The sequence below is a fragment of the Echinococcus granulosus genome (genome assembly GCF_000524195.1).
Source record: "Echinococcus granulosus chromosome Unknown EG_S00138, whole genome shotgun sequence".
NCBI classification, from domain to species: Eukaryota; Metazoa; Platyhelminthes; class Cestoda; order Cyclophyllidea; family Taeniidae; genus Echinococcus; species Echinococcus granulosus.
The window spans coordinates 1,762-20,828 of NW_020170518.1; the positions used below are offsets into that span (position 1 = coordinate 1,762).

At 44.0% G+C, this 19,067-nt stretch overlaps 3 protein-coding genes across 3 annotated transcripts in view; 1 reads left to right on the forward strand and 2 right to left on the reverse strand. All coding sequences in view use genetic code 11, as the record gives it.

Moving 5' to 3' along the window:
• Positions 1–1,181, reverse strand: part of EGR_09217 (5'-3' exoribonuclease) — a gene marked incomplete at both ends in the record, with an annotated part of 2,828 nt that extends 1,647 nt beyond the window's left edge. The window contains one exon of the mRNA XM_024498466.1: positions 1,014–1,181. Within this exon, the coding sequence (XP_024347099.1) occupies positions 1,014–1,181 (168 nt within the window). The remainder of the gene's footprint in view (positions 1–1,013) is intronic.
• A 7,698-nt stretch (positions 1,182–8,879) lies between these two features.
• Positions 8,880–10,264, forward strand: EGR_09218 (Glutathione S-transferase; the record flags this gene model as incomplete). Its single annotated transcript, XM_024498467.1, has 8 exons — positions 8,880–8,915; positions 9,127–9,202; positions 9,242–9,306; positions 9,353–9,434; positions 9,525–9,625; positions 9,709–9,804; positions 10,026–10,136; positions 10,226–10,264. The coding sequence occupies 8 exons, from the start codon at positions 8,880–8,882 to the stop codon at positions 10,262–10,264; spliced, it is 606 nt and encodes a 201-aa protein (XP_024347100.1).
• Positions 10,265–12,841: 2,577 nt separating this feature from the next.
• On the reverse strand, positions 12,842–16,302 carry EGR_09219 (Nuclear fragile X mental retardation-interacting protein; the record flags this gene model as incomplete). The annotated part of the gene is made up of 8 exons (XM_024498468.1): positions 12,842–12,931; positions 13,020–13,294; positions 13,365–13,473; positions 13,548–13,733; positions 13,808–13,900; positions 14,708–14,750; positions 14,818–15,158; positions 16,267–16,302. 8 exons carry the CDS (start codon positions 16,300–16,302, stop codon positions 12,842–12,844), a joined length of 1,173 nt encoding a protein of 390 aa, XP_024347101.1.
• Positions 16,303–19,067: the final 2,765 nt, after the last annotated feature.

Genomic DNA, 19,067 nt, shown 5'->3' on the forward strand with positions numbered 1-19,067 from the left:
CCACGTGTGAAGACTGTATCCCACAGCTAATTGTGCAGTCTCCTAGCAGACCCCGAAATACGACTAGTGCCCCTACTTTGTGTCTGGACATAGCCCCACGAGGCTGTGCTACTGTCTCAAGCTATGCTCGAGACTGGACGTCAGCCTTGCCCGGTTACTGAGCAAAGCAGCTCTGGTGGAATAAATCTTAAAGAGGAGGGGATTACTTGGATCCATTATTGAACAAAGTGGCTTCTTTGATGAGAACCGGTTGACTGGTAAAATTAACAGCAAGCCTGAGATAAACAGTCAGGAGTGGGAGTTCTTCCTCCACAACTTATCGACTGAAACTGCCCTTAGTTTGCCGCAACTGCTACACTCGGCACCACGGAGTGACAGGTCAGATAGTGCTGCTTCGAGAAGCCGAATTCGCAGTTATTCCACAAGTAATAGCTAGGTGTTTGGTTATATCTTTGCTTACGGAGTCTCTTCACAACCTGTGCCCTTCATCCGTTTATTACAACTACACCTCCTGAGTAAGGGACACTCAAGTACCCTTCTTCCTATAATACAACTCCTACACCGTTCCATTCATGTCTCTCTCATGGTGCAAACAAACAACTGACAAACCAAATTAACAACAAACGACAATTTCTGGCCAAAGTAAAATCCACTTTTGTTAGACACGGCAGAAGGATACGCTTGCGACGTCAACTGAGAGTTGAATGGGGGAAGCAAAAAGAAAAGAGAAGGGATTTCAAAGGTAAGGGGAAGGACAGGGGCGAGATTGGTGTCCATTGATGAAAGAGGACAACTGATGGAAGAGGGGATGTGGAAATCAGACAGAGTGGAGAAGGAGAATCGCGAAGATAATGCAAAAGCAGCACCGGATCGTTAGATGAAGCAGAAGCTGTTGAGGAGCAGCTGAATGGAGAGAAAAGGGGAAGCGTTGGACTAATTTGGTTAAAAAGGGGAAAGTGGATGGAAGGAAGACAGAGAGGCTATCACTCACACATGCCCGTTTCACCACTCACCCTTCCACCATCCATAACATTGTTTCCGAGAGTGTTGTTGTGGAACTCCACTGACATCCCCTTGTTGTCGGCATTTCTTTCGTTCTGTAGCGATGCTGCTGTGGTCTGTAGGCAGAGAAGGAAGACCAGTGTCAGCGCCAGTGCGAAACTCGTTGACATGCGGGGCATCGCATGAACAGCCGAAGAAGGAGGGAAGGGGGTGGTGGAAAGGTGACACTGCTAAGTTGGCACTTTTGAACGGTCCGTCTCCATCAATAGGACAAATCGATAAGACCTATGGTGGCAGCTCGCGGTGATGTGGAGCTGCTTTATCGAAGGTTCGTTCCATTCCGGGTTCTGCTAAGGCGTTTTTGTAGATGATTAAACGTGGCATCGGCCTGTCTCTCCTATTCCTTAGTAGGCAATCGAGTACCCGGAGTCTCTGACTAAAGGACCTCCCTATGCAAGTCTCCCTCAATTCTGTTCCATGCTCCCAACTGTTCCGTGTTGCATAGAACGGCTTTTAACTACGCTAATCGTAGATCTTCACAAATGTTGGAGCAGGTCTTTCAGGAAATAATCCTCGTTCACTTGACAAATGATGTTCTCCTATCCATGCGTAAATAGGTCAATCTGGAATGATCGTAAGTCCTCTCTCTATTTAGTTATGCTCTAACACTCATAATGAACTTTAAGAGAATGGTCAAATCTCGCTAAGACGATGTTATTCATCTACTGTGTAATTAAGGGCTAAAATCTATGGTTAAGTGAGACTGCAAGATGGCCACGTGATAGCCGCTCGTAATGTTAACAAAAAATTGACTGTCATCCTGTCGAGCTGTGGCTGATGGCCAGTGTGTGCATAGGGTAGCCGTTAGCCAAGGAGATAGTGGCGTTTTTGTCGGCCGCAGGTATGAGAAGGCCATTACGGCAGTAGTAAACTGATGGCCGTATTTGGCTAAACAGGACGAGAGACATTTTGTCCGTGCATTTAATTTTGACTTCCGTAAACACCTAGATATGTCTTATATAACGATGAGACGATAAATCCACATCTAGCATAGCGTAAATAGCAAATGCTTCGAGGTTTCGTTAGACCACCCCAATGATGGTGGCATATTCTTCAACGGTTTAAATGCGTTGTGTTGATAAAATTTACATAAAAAGAGTCAACTCTTTTCACACTTGGTTTGCTCATTTATTTCTATGCAGATGTAGCATCCCCGGACTCCCTGAAGACGAAAGAAGACAAAATACTTGGGCAGAATATGTATTTAACACAGAAAAGATGTCAGGCCAGCCCACCCAGCGAGGTACAAGAGGGCTAATTCAAAGTAAAAAAGTGGCGCCCCACCAATGCCGAAGGACAAACCACTATCGTATTACACAGACTAATCAAAAATTAGTCGACATGCCACCACAAAACATTCATCGACCTAGATGTAAAAGTAAGGAAATTTAATGCAATTTCGGTCTATTGTAAGGTAATTTATAAATACTAAACTGACTGGGCATTGTCTTTACACAGGAACTTGGAGGTGCGGCTGCACCAATCTCCCCGGAATACACTTCATACCGTCTGCATAAATTCCTGAACTGTGTAACGCAGTTCCTTTGAGAAAATGTCGCAAAATCCACGGCTACCCATCAACAATAAACCAGTTAGTTCTCAAGATTCGTAATATGCATTAAGTGGACATTACTTAGAAGATAGTGTAATACGGTAGTGGTTTATCCCTTGGCATTGGTGAGGCGCCAATTTTTAACTTTGAATTAGCCCTCTTGCACCTAACTGGGTGGGCTAGCCTTTTGAGCCATGCCAATAGCCCAGATGCCTTCTCTGTGCTGAGTATATATTCTGCCCGAGTATTTTGTCTTCTTTTGTCTTCAGGGAGTCCCGGTGTGGCGTCCTGAAACTGCCTGAGGACGAACGGAGACACACAATACTCTGAAAGAATATATATATTCAGCACGGAGAAGGTGTCTGCGCTACTGGCATGGCCCAAAAGGCCAGCCCACCAAAGTACAAAAGTGGCGCCTCACCAGAACCGAGGGATAAACCACTATCGTATTACACCCAGGATGCTACAAAAGCATGGTGTTATTAACCATACTGCAAGGTGATTCAAACCAAGAAACAAATCGGATACTCAAAGTAAGTGTAAATTACGAGATAATGGATCGTTGAAAATAATCGGGAAGGTGCATGAAAGACATGCTCCAAGTTTTCTACTTTTTACGTTATTGCCAATTCGTAAGTTACAACTTTCTTGTTTATTATATGTTTATACTTAGAGAGTACCTTTTGATTTGTTTTTGAATTAGGAATGGGTAAATGCATTTTATTACTTCGTTACGAAAATTCACCATTTTTCACTCTTTTTCCAGAACAAGTGCTCATTTATTTCAAAACTTATTGTTGTTTTCTATTTTTAGCAAGAATTTTAACAGGTAGTTTATTTTAATAAGTTGTTGCGCATGGATTGCTGCCGGTCTCCAAGGCCATTTGGATGAGTAGTATATAATGGTTCCCATTTTGAACAGCTGCTTGAATTTCGTGCCTTTGCTGTCATGGCTCCCATTTTGGCTTATTGGGATATCATGGGGGTAAATGCGACCTGTTTCTTACACTGAGACTTCAGAAAAGTAAAAACAGCAATGTTGATTGCTATCAGGCTCAATAGTGACTTCATTGGTTCCATGATACCTAGGCTTAAATACATAATCAGTTATTCGTTCTTCACAACCAGTGGAGATGAGTTGTCATTGCTTACACCCTTTTTAACTCGCTTTTACCGTTTAGATATGTTTTATTTTGGTCTAGCTTGCGGAACAGAGCCGTCTTCTGTTGAAATACTTGGGAGTAAAGTACGATGAGAAGCAATATATGTGGGGCCCAGGTAAGTGCTATTGTTCTGTGCTTGACTCGCCCTTTTAGCTCCAACCTTTGATCGGGGCACGTAACTGCCGGAGAAGTTCTCGTTGGGTCTGGACTTTCCCAATGTAAGTCTTGCCTTCATGTTCCATTTACAACTACTGGCTCCGATAGTTACCCTACTACATCGACGACGACTTCAAGTTGACTCAGTCTGGGGCCATTTTGGAGTACATTGCTGATAAACACGGCATGAATGAGTTGGTTTGGATTGTTCTTTGTCAGATTATTCTATTTGATTTTGTTGAGTAGTCCGCATTTATGTTGTGGTGTGTTTGCGTTGTAGTTCCTGATTGCAAAAAGCAACGTGCGGTGCTGCACATGCTTGAATGCGAGATTATGAACTTGCGAATGGCGTTTGGGATGACTTGTTACAGTCCAAATTTTGTAAGTGGATTCACTTTGAAAACACTGGCGATTAATCCACGATCTGATCCCCTTTGATTTGCACAAATTTTACAGGAAGTGTTGAAGTCAGGTTTCTTGGACACCTTGGCACAAAAACTGTCAAACTTTGAGACCTATTTACCTTTTTCACACAGCTTTGCTCTCTGCAGTTAGTTGGTGGATGCTGAGTCAGTAAGGTGTTTTCATGTGGTATAAGCAGAACTTCTTTGGTATTTTCGACTGCAGATGTGAAAAGTGGGTTGGCTATTTTAATGATCAGATGTGGGTTGCGCCACTGAGATGCCGTGTTTTGTTTGTAGATCAATTACCCTGACTTTAATTTTTGCGAGCTGTTAATCCATCTGCTAAAGTATGAGTCAACCTGTCTGCAGAAATTTCCCAAACTACAGGCATACTTGTCTCGTTTTGAGGTAATTGAATTGACTGTTTGGAAGCAACAAAAGCATGGATAAGGCTTGTACCTGCTAAGGTTTAAGGCAATGTTTTTCTTTGCAAAACTTGCCTGCATTGAAGGATTTTTTAGCTTCGAAGGAGTTTAGGAGCCGGCCTTGTACTGGAGTTACTGCAAATTGGCGCGGTGACAGTTAGGTGATCGCTCTTGCTGAGCTACTGATGCTTCCGCTTTTTACCATTGTTTCGCCTATTTGTCCGAGTCTTTTAATTAATAAATGGTTTTGAAAATTTGTCTATGCTGCGTAATTTTAAAACAGTGTTATTTACAACATAGAAGGCGAGATCATATCCTTTCTTTTGGCAGCAATTTACCTTAGACAAGTCCCTTATCCATGGCGCTCCTAATGTTGAGAATGGTTCAAGGACGATGTAATATTCCTTCCAGAAGTACATGCTGAGGATGCCTACCTAAGAGAGAGTAAAAGCCCTGTCATTACTGTTCGATACTTTGCTTGTCACTCTATAGGACAAAGTGAGAACCCGAGTTGTTTCCCTGCTTTTAATTTTAATTCACGACGCTTCAAATGTGTGGCGCAACTGCCACAAGTGCAAATGAGTTTAACATAGGGATGCGCAGTGGGTAAGGCTACTAAGCAACGCTGTCGGTAAAATTTTCACGTGTGCTTCAAAAGAAAGAATAAAGTGGACAATCCAGGCACGTAAACAATGGCGTTAGGCAGTAGTGGACATCCAAACGTTGTCTTAATTTAATGCCACAGTTATCTTGTATAAAGCCTTTTAAATTTTGTCCTTAATGATGAAGAACGGGCCTCCGTCATAACTTTATCTTGGTCGGCACTGTGGATTTTTACATTTGAATATTATGATATGCTTAGCTGTGACCACCAGAAAAGGAATGGCTGGTGAAATGTGGATTGGAAATGAGTGCCTTTCCGAGACACTGTCAGCATTCTGCTCCGCAACGAGGTTGACTTGACGCATGAAAAGAGCAGCCCACTGATTAGACACAGGGAATGGGGTTGAAATCTCGACTCTTCTCCACTCCTCCAAAATGTCTTTAATCGCATTTTTGCCAAGGCAACTGCGAAGTGGCAGAGGGAACCACGTGTGCTGTGCTGTGTGCCCACGAAGGAGCCCTTCTACATAGTGGTGCAATGAGTTATTGGAGCAGGCCTCCGCCGTAGGCATGATTTGGTCACTGAGGCACTCGCGATGACGATACTAAACCCATAGACGTGTTCACTTCAACAGAATGAGATTTGTGCTTCGTGCACCTGCTCTGGACATTTGTAAACACACGTCACTTCCGTCAGCTCTGTGGCCTCGTCCTTGATAGATGTAGGCATGAATGAGTGGAGCGCTAACGAGCCCCAATTTGACGGACTGAACTAATGGAGACAGGAATGCATCAGTCATGACTGTCACCAGCCGTGGAATAGACAGTTGATCAAGGTGGACCTTGCAAAAGAGCCCGGACCGTTAAGATACCTCCACTGCGCGAGGGAACTCCCTGTTAGAGGCTGTTATTGGTAGAAGACCTTGTAGTCTCTGGTTTCCATTGTCACCATAATGAATTTACCACTGTGGCATCTACAAAGGTGATGAAAAACTTGGTAGACGGGTTCAATAAAACAAGAGGAGAGAAATACATTTGTGTAGATGTTTTTTAAATTTGCAAACACACGGTACCAACACAAATATCTCACGTCGTCTGCAGATGCCACGTTGGGGACTGGCGGTCAATCGACACCAACCTCTCGGCTGAGTGGACCTCACCCATTCCTCGAGGAAATGCCGAACCCTCCACTTCCCCGCAAGCTTCCGTAATCTGTTAGCCTCCTCCATACTATTCATATCCATGATGTCCTCTTCACCATATTCTTCTCTACCGAAGAGCCTGAATGTGGTGGACGAAAAAGAAATTACTAAATCGGATAAATTTGGCTTCGGGCAGGGCAGGTATGACTGATTAGTCGGAGCGTGAATGAGATTAGTCAAGGCTCACATAAGACGTCTTCCGTTGCGATACAGCAAGGAGGGGCTCCAGACTCATTTCAACTCGTCATATCGACAGGAAGCGCTTCTACAAATCACTAGGTCGTTCGTATGCTGTAATGTAGCGTACCAAGCCTTCCCTGAAGACGAAAGAAGACACAATGCTTGGACAGAGTATATATATTCAGCACAGAGGAGGTGTTCAGGCTACTGGCATGGCCCGAAGGCCGGCCCACTTAGCGTGGTACAAGAAAGCAAATTCAAGAGTCCAAAAGTGGCGCCTCGCCAATACCGGGGAATAAACCACCATTGTATTACAGTAATGCCTTGATTCTAAAACCACCATTTAGCATTCATTTAAGTCATTTCGTATTTCAAATCGTTTCAAAACATTTGTAGCATTTGCGAGAGACACGGACGCCTGCAAAACAATGAGTTCCCATCTTCTAGTACGGAAATGATTTAACCCCGCGATATTTTGATGGAATACCTCAATGCTGGCAACATCTTTATCGAATGTGTAAAGGAAAATTTTTAAATTTGTTTACCATTTTCGGCCTGGTATACCTCATATGAGTAGGCCAAGTGACACAGTCATAAATAAATCATGTGTCCCTACAGATTTATTTGAGCTTGAATGCAAATTTGGCTTTTTTAAATGTCATCTAGGAGGGAAATCAACAAAATTTAAGATTTACTATCAAAAATTTGTATTATATCATCCTTCCCATTCTGCTCGAATATTTGAAGGCCTTTTTATCCTATTCTTCTCGAACAAAGGGTTCGAAGCCGGAGGTAGAAGAAGAAACAGGCGGGAATGAGTGAATGAGTAGGTGTAGCGCGAGTGAGCTTACATATGGTAGGGTGAATGATCAAACTGGATGCCTGCACTAGTGTAATACGATGGTGGTTTATCCATCGGTATTGGTGAAACGCCACTTTTGGACTTTTGAATTTGCCTTCTTGTACCTTGCCGGGTGGGCTGGCCTTTAAGCCATGTCAATAGCCCAAACACCTTCTCTGTGCTGAATACATATTCTGCACGAGTTTTGTGTCTTCTTTCGCCTTCAGGGAAGTCTCAATACGCTACACTAGCACCTCTTGCTTATGCTTCTCTTCCATCTTTCGGATATAAGGCAACAACGGGGAGGAGCTTGAGACTCATTTCAATTTGCCATATCGTCAGGAAATGCTTGTACGTATCACTAGGCCGTTGGAACATTGTAATGCACTCATTTCAAAACCATCATTCATCATTCTTTTAGGTTACTTTGTATTTCAAATATTATTAAATATTTATTGCATATGCCAGAGGTACGAATACCCCCAAAACAATGAATTTCCGTCTTTTAGTACGCAAATGCTTAACCACGCAATGTCTTGTGGGAATCTCTCAGTGCTGGCATCATCAGCATTGAGTTCGCATTGAGAAGATTTTCAAAACATTTACCCTTTTAGGCTAATACTTCATATACGTATAATATGCAGCCCAATCATGAATAAAAATGTGCCACTATGATTATTAAATCAGAGTTAAAAATGCCTTGTTTTGCACTGGCTTACGAGGAAATTAACAGAATCCAAGACTGCCCATCGAAATTGGTCTGTTGTTGTCAAGTTGGTGTTATGATCTGATTTCAAATTATCAGCTAAAATCATTGCGACGATGATAGACGCGCTAAACTTTTAATTCCTAGCAATAAACTTGGTGATATAACTGCGAATATATGAGGGAACACCGGGTTCTTTGGGACTACGCGCCAGTTCCTCTCACATCTTCACGGTGCCGATGTCAATCTTCAAACGATTTCTAGGAAAATTTTTTAACAACGACTTATTTTCGTTATGCTTGCACAGTAAGCTGATTGATTCGTCATTATTGCAAGCTGAGACAGAAAATAGTTTGTGAAAAACTTGGTAGCATACCTACCTTACCTATTTAGTCCTTTAACGAATACTTTTACAAAACCCTTTTTCATGCAGGGACTCAATTTTAGCTGCTTATTTAAACAAGCTGATGCTCCCGCAATTCAAACTCTTCCTAAAGGTCATTTGGGTGCGTTGTGTATATATCGGCCTCGATTTCAAATGTCTGTTTGGCTTGCGTGTCTGCGTTTCTATCCACCTACATCGCGATGGTCCCCATTTTCGCATACTGGAATGTCAAAGGGGTGAGTGAGGCAACTTCATCGCAATAGAATGCGCATGGAATGAAGTCGGTTGAAATCGGCCCCATGGTAGCGTGTTATTCACTACTTTATCTAACAGCACATTCATACGTTTCGTAAAATATTCTTCGTCGGATTCTATTGCGAACTATCTCAAGTTGCTCAGAGGCGATTTTTTCACTTTTGCACTACCGTTCTGTTTCTTTTTGCCTAGCTCGGGGAGCAGATTCGTCTTCTGTTGAGATACCTGGGGGTGGAGTTCACTGACAAACAATACAAGATTGGTCCAGGTAGGTGAGGGTGGTTCGTGTCTTATGCTTTGTCTCCAGCTCCGACCTACGACCGTAGTGCATGGCTGCCGGAGAAGTTCTCGTTGGGTCTGGACTTTCCCAATGTAAGTCTTGCCTTCATGTTCCATTTACAACTACTGGCTCCGATAGTTACCCTACTACATCGACGACGACTTCAAGTTGACTCAGTCTGGGGCCATTTTGGAGTACATTGCTGATAAACACGGCATGAGTGAGTTGGTTTGGATTGTTCTTTGTCAGATTATTCTATTTGATTTTGTTGAGTAGTCCGCATTTATGTTGTGGTGTGTTTGCGTTGTAGTTCCTGATTGCAAAAAGCAACGTGCGGTGCTGCATATGCTTCAATGCGAGGTTGTAGACTTGCGCATCGCGTTTGCGAAGACTGGTTATTATCCCGATTGCGTAAATCAATTCTTCATGGAAACATTGGCAGAAATTGACAACGTCAAATTATTTCTGTACTCTGGTCTGCTTTGGTTTTGCAGAAGAAGGTGAAGCAGGACTTTTTGGAGGCACTGGCACAAAAACTGCCGAACTTTGAGGCCTATTTGGGTGAAAAGGAATGGCTTACTGGTGATAAGGTGGGTGTATCTCTATCACCTGAATTTATGTAGTCCATGTTTTATCGCTATTTCGCCTCTTATGTTTAATTATTTGATAGCTTTTAGGTAGATAAGAGGTTTTCTTCATGCATTACCGGCATTCCTTCTATTGTCGGCTGTACAGGTGTAGGGAGATTGTTGTCCCTTGCTTGGTTAGTGGTGGCGTGTGTCAATTCACTTGTTATCGCTTTTGTGTGTAGATCAACTATCCCGACTTTGGTCTGTGCGATCTGTTGATGCAGATGTCGAGGTTTGAGCCAACGTGTCTGCAGAAGTACCCCAAACTGCAGGCCTACTTGTCGCGTTTCGAGGTAACTGGATGGATGGGTTGCTTGCAACTTGCAAAAGTGTGGATTGAGGTCTTGGATGCTGAGATTAAAGGCCCTGTTTTTCTTTGCAGAATTTGCCTGCATTGAAGGATTACCTAGCTTCGAAGTAATTCAAGACCCGTCCTCGGAGTGGAGCAAGTGCAAGGCGGTGCGGTGATAGTTAGTTGATTGCCCTCGTTCTGATATTACCGCTTGCACTTCTCACCATTGCTTTTCTTGACATCATAAATTGTTTGATTAGTAAAGTGAAGCTCGATTTTGATGAGGCAGAGTGTTTAGACTGGACTTTTGGGGTGGTTGAGCGAAGTGGTAGGGAAGGGAGGAATGAGGCTATCAGCACCACAGAAGGTGTGACTGCATCTTAATTAAGGGAGAGCAAACGATGCCACTGTCATTGCTCTTTATCATTTTGCATGTCAGCCGGGGGGTCTCTGTGCTGTCAACATTCGCGTCGTCGCTATTATGGGTAACTAAGTCTGTAGCGTCGCAGACTTCACTGCTGAAGAAGTCTCCTCAGGAAGCTGATTCATCATTTGCCAAACACCATCTGATACGATCTCGTGAAATCTCCCCGCCCCTCTTCCATCGGACGAGGGACTTGGGTAGTTCGTGGAACACGAGGATCTCAAACCCGGAACTAGCTTGATGCAACTAAAATCAATGGTGAATTGTATTCGGGCTCTTTTGCAGTGGCCGTGGTGCTAAAACGATTAAGCAAACATTAAGGGGGGGGGGGGAATTCAGGCCTTGCGAAGTTGCCACTGGAACCTATCTCGTTGCTAAGCCGATCGCCCCTCTCCATGCTGTTATTAATTCAGCCGCTCTCTTCGTGAAAATGTCTGTACCTCAAGCTCAAAGGCAACACGGAAAACGTAGGTAACCCCGTCGAGAATAGACGGTAGGTTGATGTTCGCGAAGTCTGTCTGTCCGTTGGCACTCTAATCACTCGTTGTCACACAACTTGGCAATGAATGCCTTCCAGAGCCTTTACGTGCATTCCTCTCCGCACCGAGGCTCAATGAATGTATAAAAACAGGCGACAACTGTTTGGACAGCTGTGTGATTTCGCTGCCGAGATGGCTCCCACTTCCTTGCTTCCGTTAAGAGAGCATCAGCACACATACACTTCACCGACCCTGTCGTCCAACCTCCGATTGGTCGAATTTCATTCCCACTTCGTGACCCTCTGCCAATGCAACTGTGTAGTAGCAGAGGGAACCACGTGTGCTATGCTGTGTGCCCATGATGGAGCCCTTCCACACGGTGATCCAATGAATTATTGGAGTCGGCCTCGGCCGCAAGCATGATTTGGTCACTGAGACACTCGCGATGGCGATAATAAACCCGTAGACGTGTTCACTTCAACTAAACAAGAGATTTGTGCTTCGTAAAGCTGCTTCCAACGTTCGTAAACACACGTCACTTCCGCCAGCCACGTGGCTTGGTCCTTGATAGATGTAGGCATGAATGAGTGGAGCGCTAACGAGCCTCCGTTTGATGGACTGAACTAATGGAGACAGGAATGCATCAATCGTGACTGTCACCAGCTGCGCAGTAAACAATCGATTAAGGTGGGACTCGCAGAAGAACCCAAACACTTGAGATACCTTCACTGCACGCGGGGACTTCCTGTTGAAGGCTACTGCGGCAATAATGCCGCCATAATGCTTTCACCACTTCCACCCTCTTGATCAGACTAGGGAACTCGGCATTAGGCCTAGCTTTGCATTGACAAATACGACAAGGAAAATCATAGAAGAAGTTACCCTGTAAGACATACTCGCACAACTCTTAGCTAGATGATGCGAGACCCCGAAATTCTTATTTGAGTTTGCATACAACTCTACATGACCCGGCTGTCAAATCCACCCCCAGATGACTAACGAAAAACATTTCACAACCCAATGCCTTACAGTGAAAACACCTTTTGGCCCTTTACTCCTCCTATTTTTTGGCGTGATTTTAGTATGGTGGGAAAAAGTGTGAGTGAATTTCGTCAAAACTTTTCTTCTACTTCCCACTTTTCCGCTGAAGAAATCCTAAGACCGTCAAATACCGTAATCCACTTGCTAAGTCACCGTAGTTTACAATTTGTCTACGCGAGTTACCCGTTTATACCGAGCACCCATTTGGCTGATCACCGAACTGCGGAGAGCGTAAGCACCGCAAGTGACAAATGTACCTGTCCAAGTTTGAAGAGACCACGTCCGCAATTTACGGGGAACCTAGGCTGTATCATGGCTTGATTAATTTGACAAGATGGTAGTCAAAGTTGCTATTGGATAAAATGCTGCATTTAGTGTGAATGGGCTGAGCTACAAGGGCGTGCCTTTAACAGACACCTATGGTTGGTACATACTACTCATTTAATTGAGTAGGTGCCAATTCGAATGGCATTTTGATTCTGCTGGTTAATACAACTAAAATGAGGTCCTCTAGTTACCTCAGCATCCTCAATATGATGTTTTTAAGCGTGACCTTTTCAAAGTGTATCAGTTCTTCAACTACATACATAAATGACAATCAAACAACTTGCCAAGATATCGCTTCAGGGTGTCCGCAGTATTTCACAACCCCTCAAGTCGGGAGCCACATTCCCCTCACGCCCTACACCATTTCTCAATCCAAATGCCTTAAGAGAGCAGAACTGCACAGGTGAATTTACTTGTTCCACACAAGATTTCTGCTCATTCAGAAAGAAAGAAATTGTTCTTCACAACGAAACGCACACACTGCATCAACTGATTCCTCTCGTGTCGCATCTCCTCTGCGAGCAGCTAAAAATAAACGGGGGGATAAATAAAACTGCTATTCCAATGTTAGACAGAGGGAAAGGGAATAACACTCAGCGTTTCGACAACGCACCATTTGCAACAGAGTGGGCCTCTTGCTGATCAGCGAGGCGTGTCGCATGCAGGCGCGACGTCTAGCGAACATCTGGACGAGGGGATGAGCAGCGAATGCCTTAACTCCACCCTTGGCGGATACCTCGTCGATTTCCACCTCCCCATCATCCGCTGCTGTAGATGTTGTCGGTTCATTCTCATCTTCTGCATCGCTCCTTGCTCGATCCCGTCGTTCCCTCCGCCGTCGTCCTCGTTTGTCCCGTTTTGGGCGGCCGATTCGGCGCTCCTTAGAAGCTGGAGAAAAAAGTGAAAAGGCTGCCAAAATTTTACAAGTAAAGGCTATTTTAAAACGACCGGAGCCTACTATTGGAGCTAAGTGTAGTCTGAGGGTCTCCATGGGTATCCTCCTCTTGCGCGTTTTTCGGTTGAACAGTTTCGAGTTGTTCAAGAAGAGTCTTCTTTGCGGACGAGGACTGAAATAACATCAACAACGTTAGAAACTGATCCGCGAGTTAAAAAATCGACCACAAGCACCAAAACAACCAACCGCAGGGGGCTCAATCTCTTCAATCTCTTCTAGCTGCTCCGACCAACTAACATCACTGTCGTAGCTGACGAGGGGTCGAGGTATTGGGGTTGGTACGGATGGAGATTCCTCGTCCTCATTGCCGCGTACAGTTGGCAAGTCTATCCCCACTTCAGGTGTGCCCTCAACATCTTCCACAAACGGAGTCTGAAAAGGGAGAACAGCCGTTATTTAAATAGGCACGATAGAATGGGAAATTTGCCATCGAGTGATGAACATACTGGCCTTCCAACATCGCCACTGTTAGTCGCTAACTCGAGATTATCCAACGCAGGTGGATAATTCAAACGCGATTTTGCATTCGCCCTCTGTGGCTAAAAAAATAACACCTACTTAACAACGACCAGCGCATATAAGTTTTCGAGACTGATTAGCTATAGGAGGGCCGCTGCTTACCAAAGGCGGAGGTTGAGTTTGTTGCTAGAAAGAAGAAGGAGAAAGGGTCGAACTCTCAAGGAACCACGCTAGATTTTAAAGTAAAGTATGGTGAATATGCTTGTCTTACGGAAGAAAGAATGTTGGCACAGTTTGCCTGCAACTTGGGCCTCTTATTACTTTCGTCTCGGGGTTTCCGCAATTCCCGCGGCTTTCGTGAGTTCAGAGAACTAGAGGGTTCCAAAAGGCATCGTTTATAAGGAGCGTAAAACTAGGAGAGAGTCATCGTGCTGGGCTTACAGTGGAGTTTATACTTTGCCCAGATATGCAAAGGCCTATTTGTCACACCTAGAAGTATGGTCGCGGAGGAGCAGCCTTAAGCTTTCATTCTTGCTTCTAGTACGGATTACCCCTCAGTTGAATTTGTCATCTAGAAGTTACTTTATACGTAATGTCATCAAATTCTGCAATATCCGAGTCGGAAGTCCTCCTAACGTGATCTAAATGCAAGCCTGTTCCAATGTTACCATGCATGCCTGATCAAACTTCATCAGATCACCATTACCTTGTCAGCTAAAGTCAACTAATCAGAAGACTGGAAATAGGTTAATTTTACACGGCAAAAATTGGACAGACATTCAGTCTGCCACCTCATAGGATTTCACACCAAAGTATCACAGCTTTAACAACTCCTACCCAAATTTCCTAGTCAGCAGGACCTGTCCGCGGTCAATGCGATAGCCCACCTCACGAATCTTTGCTTGGACGCGTTCAAATGTGGGATAGTTCCTACAGTACAAAAAAATTTGAGGAGAGCCTGATTAAAATCAATTCAAGGAAGAGGGGGAAATTTCACCTGCGTCTAGCCTCGCGCCACCGTTTAAGAGCGGGACCATTGTGCTCAGCATCACCCTTGGTGTCTGCGGCCGAGTTGGCGGTGGCATGCTCCGTCTCCAGGTGAAAAGCGATGGCAGAGGGATGAATACTGTGACCGCAGCTACTCCCCTCCATCCCGGGGATGCCGGGGCAGACGACGTGTTCAGCGGTGTGGCGGTCCAATTCCTCGGCAGTGAAAAAGTGCTGCTCGCAACACGTCGCTAGGGGGTTGGCGAACTCGGGCTCTGCGATGCCGAAAGAGACGCCGCAGATGCCGTCGCTGTAGTAATTATTGTAGGAGTCGGGATCGCGTCTGCGGTGCTAGTGGAATGAGACGAGAAACATCGACTGCGTAAAATCAGGGTTCTAAATCTGTTCTATCGCCTTCCATAAAAATTTTTATAAGCTTTCCCGACTCAAGACCAACTCTCATCTGGGTACCAAACACAGTACTTTCCTTTAGACGAAAGTGAATAGCACATTAGAACCGTAAACATTTGCTTACTGATTTCGGTGATCCCGCGGTTTAAAGGTTATTCCGCGTTTACCGGTCCAGTAGAGAATGGAGTATTCAGTGCAAAGTCAGGGTTTCAGAACCTTTATAAAACGCTTTATGAATTACTGAGACAGTTCCTTAAGACAAGTTAAGCAATTACATTGGTGCTGATCAGATTATGAGCAGGTCTCGAGGCATGCGGGGCTATGGCAACCAATGATGCTGAAGAAACGCTAAAAGAGAAAGATCTTGAATGTTCTCCCTCGTCATATACAGCATTTTAGAAGCACTTAGCTAATATCTTATCCTTTTAGTCCCCAACAGGAAGAAAAAGAGGACTTGCTTACTGGACCAGCACACTATCAACTATGGATTGTTGTTTTAGAGGCGCCAGTGGTTGGATACTTTTGGTAAATGGCTGTCAGTAACGCAACTGAGAGGTAATACATTCGTAAGACTGTCACTGAAAAAAGGACGCAGGGCTATGATGACTCTTTACACTATCTTCTTAATTTGGAAAATCTTCATCAAGCCATAGATTAATCGGAAATTCAACTTGTTTTTAAGTGCTACTTCTTTTACAGGAACAGCGAAGGCACACAAACAGCTTTGAATACAAGTGATGCCGCGGATGAGGTTGATCGATGAACCAAGGATTTCAGTCCGAAAGAATAATCTTAACTTTGGGCAAAAATGAGATCGAAGCATAGGTGTAAGAAGGCGCGCACATTCAATTCAAACCGCATAAGGACTGCAAGTTGGGAAAAGGTCCGACGTGCTACTACATATAACAAGGAATAATTTGAAACACCAAACTGATAAGGCAATAAATATATCTGAATGGCCGAATGCATTATGTTTCGAAAAAAAGGAGGAGGAATCAGCCTTTTTCTCGAAGACTGATTATATTTTAACGACTTAACACTGACAAACCGATGAGACATTCAAGATGAGCCCAACACCCAACATAATTGGCTGAAAATGAGGCAACGAAAACAGGGTACCACAAAGTTAAAAGCGCTTGGGGGGGAGAACATTCAGGAGTTCTTTGCAGAGCTTAGTGTGATATTTTAGTTAACGTACGATAATATGATACAGCACGGCAGTTTCCGTTAATGATAATTTTCAATTGACATGCACACAAAACGATAGGAAAGTTCACAAAAGAAAAAAAATGGAGTTAAATAATTGGTAAGTAGGAATAGCTCGTCTAAACTGTTGAAACACTGTAGATCGCCACATCATTGGTGAGAAAAAAATCACCCCAAACAACTTCATGAGTTTTGGAGGAGTAATTACTAATTAAGCTCATATGAATGAGTACATCGGACCACAATGCAAAACCAACTTGAACAATTCAAGCCGACGGGACTTGTAAAGGTAAAATCCAATAAAGTTATGTACCATCTCCTGCGTTAGAGCTACAAGGCATTAAACTATATGATAGCAAAAGTGACATAGCAAGGCAAGAAAGTCAGGCAATAGGCTATAGCTTACATCTTGCGCATTTACCCGATTCCGTGGTGAGTAATCTTTGAGGAGACTTTCCTGCAACTTTTCTAACGTACTGCTGGCCTCCCAAAGACTTGAAAAATCCGGCAGCTCCATCGAATAGCTGGAGTCGAAAGTTGGCCTGGTGTCAGAAGACTGACAAATGCGTTATAATGACTAAATCACGCAAGTGATTAAGGAACCTTCCTACCGAACGTGAAGTGAGACCGCAGCCGACAGGCTACACACGCCCCACCACCTTCTCTAATGTGCTTTAGAGAACTATGACCTTGAAAAGAACTTCAAGTTACTAAACAATTTAACCTTATTGAAATCTATATAAAGACTTACCCAAAGATCAAAGGGCTGCCTTACTATTTTTTGGCATAGGCAGGCTTCTTGTTAACCGCCTTTTGGGACCTCAATTAACTCACAGAAAATCTCTGTTTTGAGAATTTCAGCGAAACGTTTTAAGAATGGCTTGGTATACAGTTGGATAAGTATTACCTTAAAACTCAAATTTTGCATCTGTTTGCTACATCTTATAGGTGTAGTCACACCTCCATTTTTGATAATCCGAACCAGTGCAGTGCCGTGATATCTTGTTTAACTTTCCTTTTTATGGCCAGGCAACTGCAGACTATACTTTCTCTTGGGGTTATAGTTTCGGGACCATACCAGTATCTCGAATCTTCTCTACGTCTCCATTGTATAGCCTGCTTCTCCACACCCACTTCTAATGGCTTCCAGGAATACACTTGTAGCTACTGGGACTAGTGCATTGTTAAACCCTACACATTATTGAGCATGAAATGCATCTAGAAACAATAAATGATTAGTGCGTGCAAACCCGGGAGCAAAATATTGCTAGCATTAACGTTTAGCAGTGAGCACGATTTAGTCAGGTTCGATTTGTTCGCTTTACTGAAACAAAGAGCAGCAGCTTGATATTTTGTACATCTGTGTCGTTAAAAGCGTGCTGGTTTTACCTCAATAACCTCTCATCTCTCCTCTACACTAGCAGCATATGATCCGCCATTCTGCTTTAGCTTAGTGCGTCTTTACGGAATGCTCGGCTGACTACAATAAGCCAGGCGAATATATATTACCAGTGTAAAGATTGGCAGGGGACCTGGTAGCCATGGTGAAGAGCGTGAAACCCGCCAAGATTGAGACTTCCACATGGTCATACATATGATTAGGCGAAAAACAAAATAAGCAGACTCCCTTTTTTTTCCTGCGCCGTCCTCTAGCAAACTCCTGGTCAATCTTTTTTGCCTCAAAAACCGTCTGTGATACAGAAACGGAGGTCGTGCGAGAAGGTGTGTGGCTCACTTTGGTGATTCTAATATGTTTAGCCTTTCGTCCCATCTATGGACGGTTTTGGAGGAAGGGGGGTAGTGAAATGGCTTCATATTGTTGCAGTCCAGGCAGTATTTTACCACAAAGGCATTTACTGTATTCTTCTTTCATATGTTTTGACTAGAGGTTAAAGGTAAGGAGTTTGGGGGGAGGTGAGGCTACAGCAGCTAAAGTGAGAGAGGGAGATAATATATTTACAAGCCGACACAATTGTTCCAAAATCGAGTTTATCTTTTCGCCCCACCATTCCACGTAATACTCGCTTTTTCCATCTCACGTCAGTCAATCAGTCACTTAGAAAGCAATCTGACAGTAAATGAGGGGATGAATAACAAGTTGATAGGGCTGAAAATTCACTGTCATCCCGTAGCATTAGGCACTCATCCACAACTCACCCCTTCTAGTAGATGTAAGTACAAGCGTAGAGGAAACGTAGAAAGTAAACAAAACAGTTCAGGGGTATGTTACGGGGATAGAAGTCCCTGCGTAGTAGAAAATGTACGTAAAACCAAAATCACACAACTGCGATAGACGGAAGTTATGTGTAATACAATAGCGGTTTATCCCTCGGTTTTGGTGAGGCGCCACTTTTGTACTTCGAATTAGCCCCCTTGTGCCTCGCTGGGTGGGCTGGCCTTTTGGGCCATGCCAATAGCCCAGACACCTTCTCAGTGCTGAATATATATATTCTGCCCGAGTATTGTGCCTTCTTTTGTCTTAAAGGAGTCTCGGGGCGCTACATTGGTGGCAGCGGAAAGCGAACCCGATCTTGAAAGACATATATCCTGATTCTCCACTTCTGCGTGATAAGCCTTGGTGGAGCGGAAGAAGTGCATATGCTACGGATGGGAGAATGGTGATGACCCCTAACAGAAGGGTTG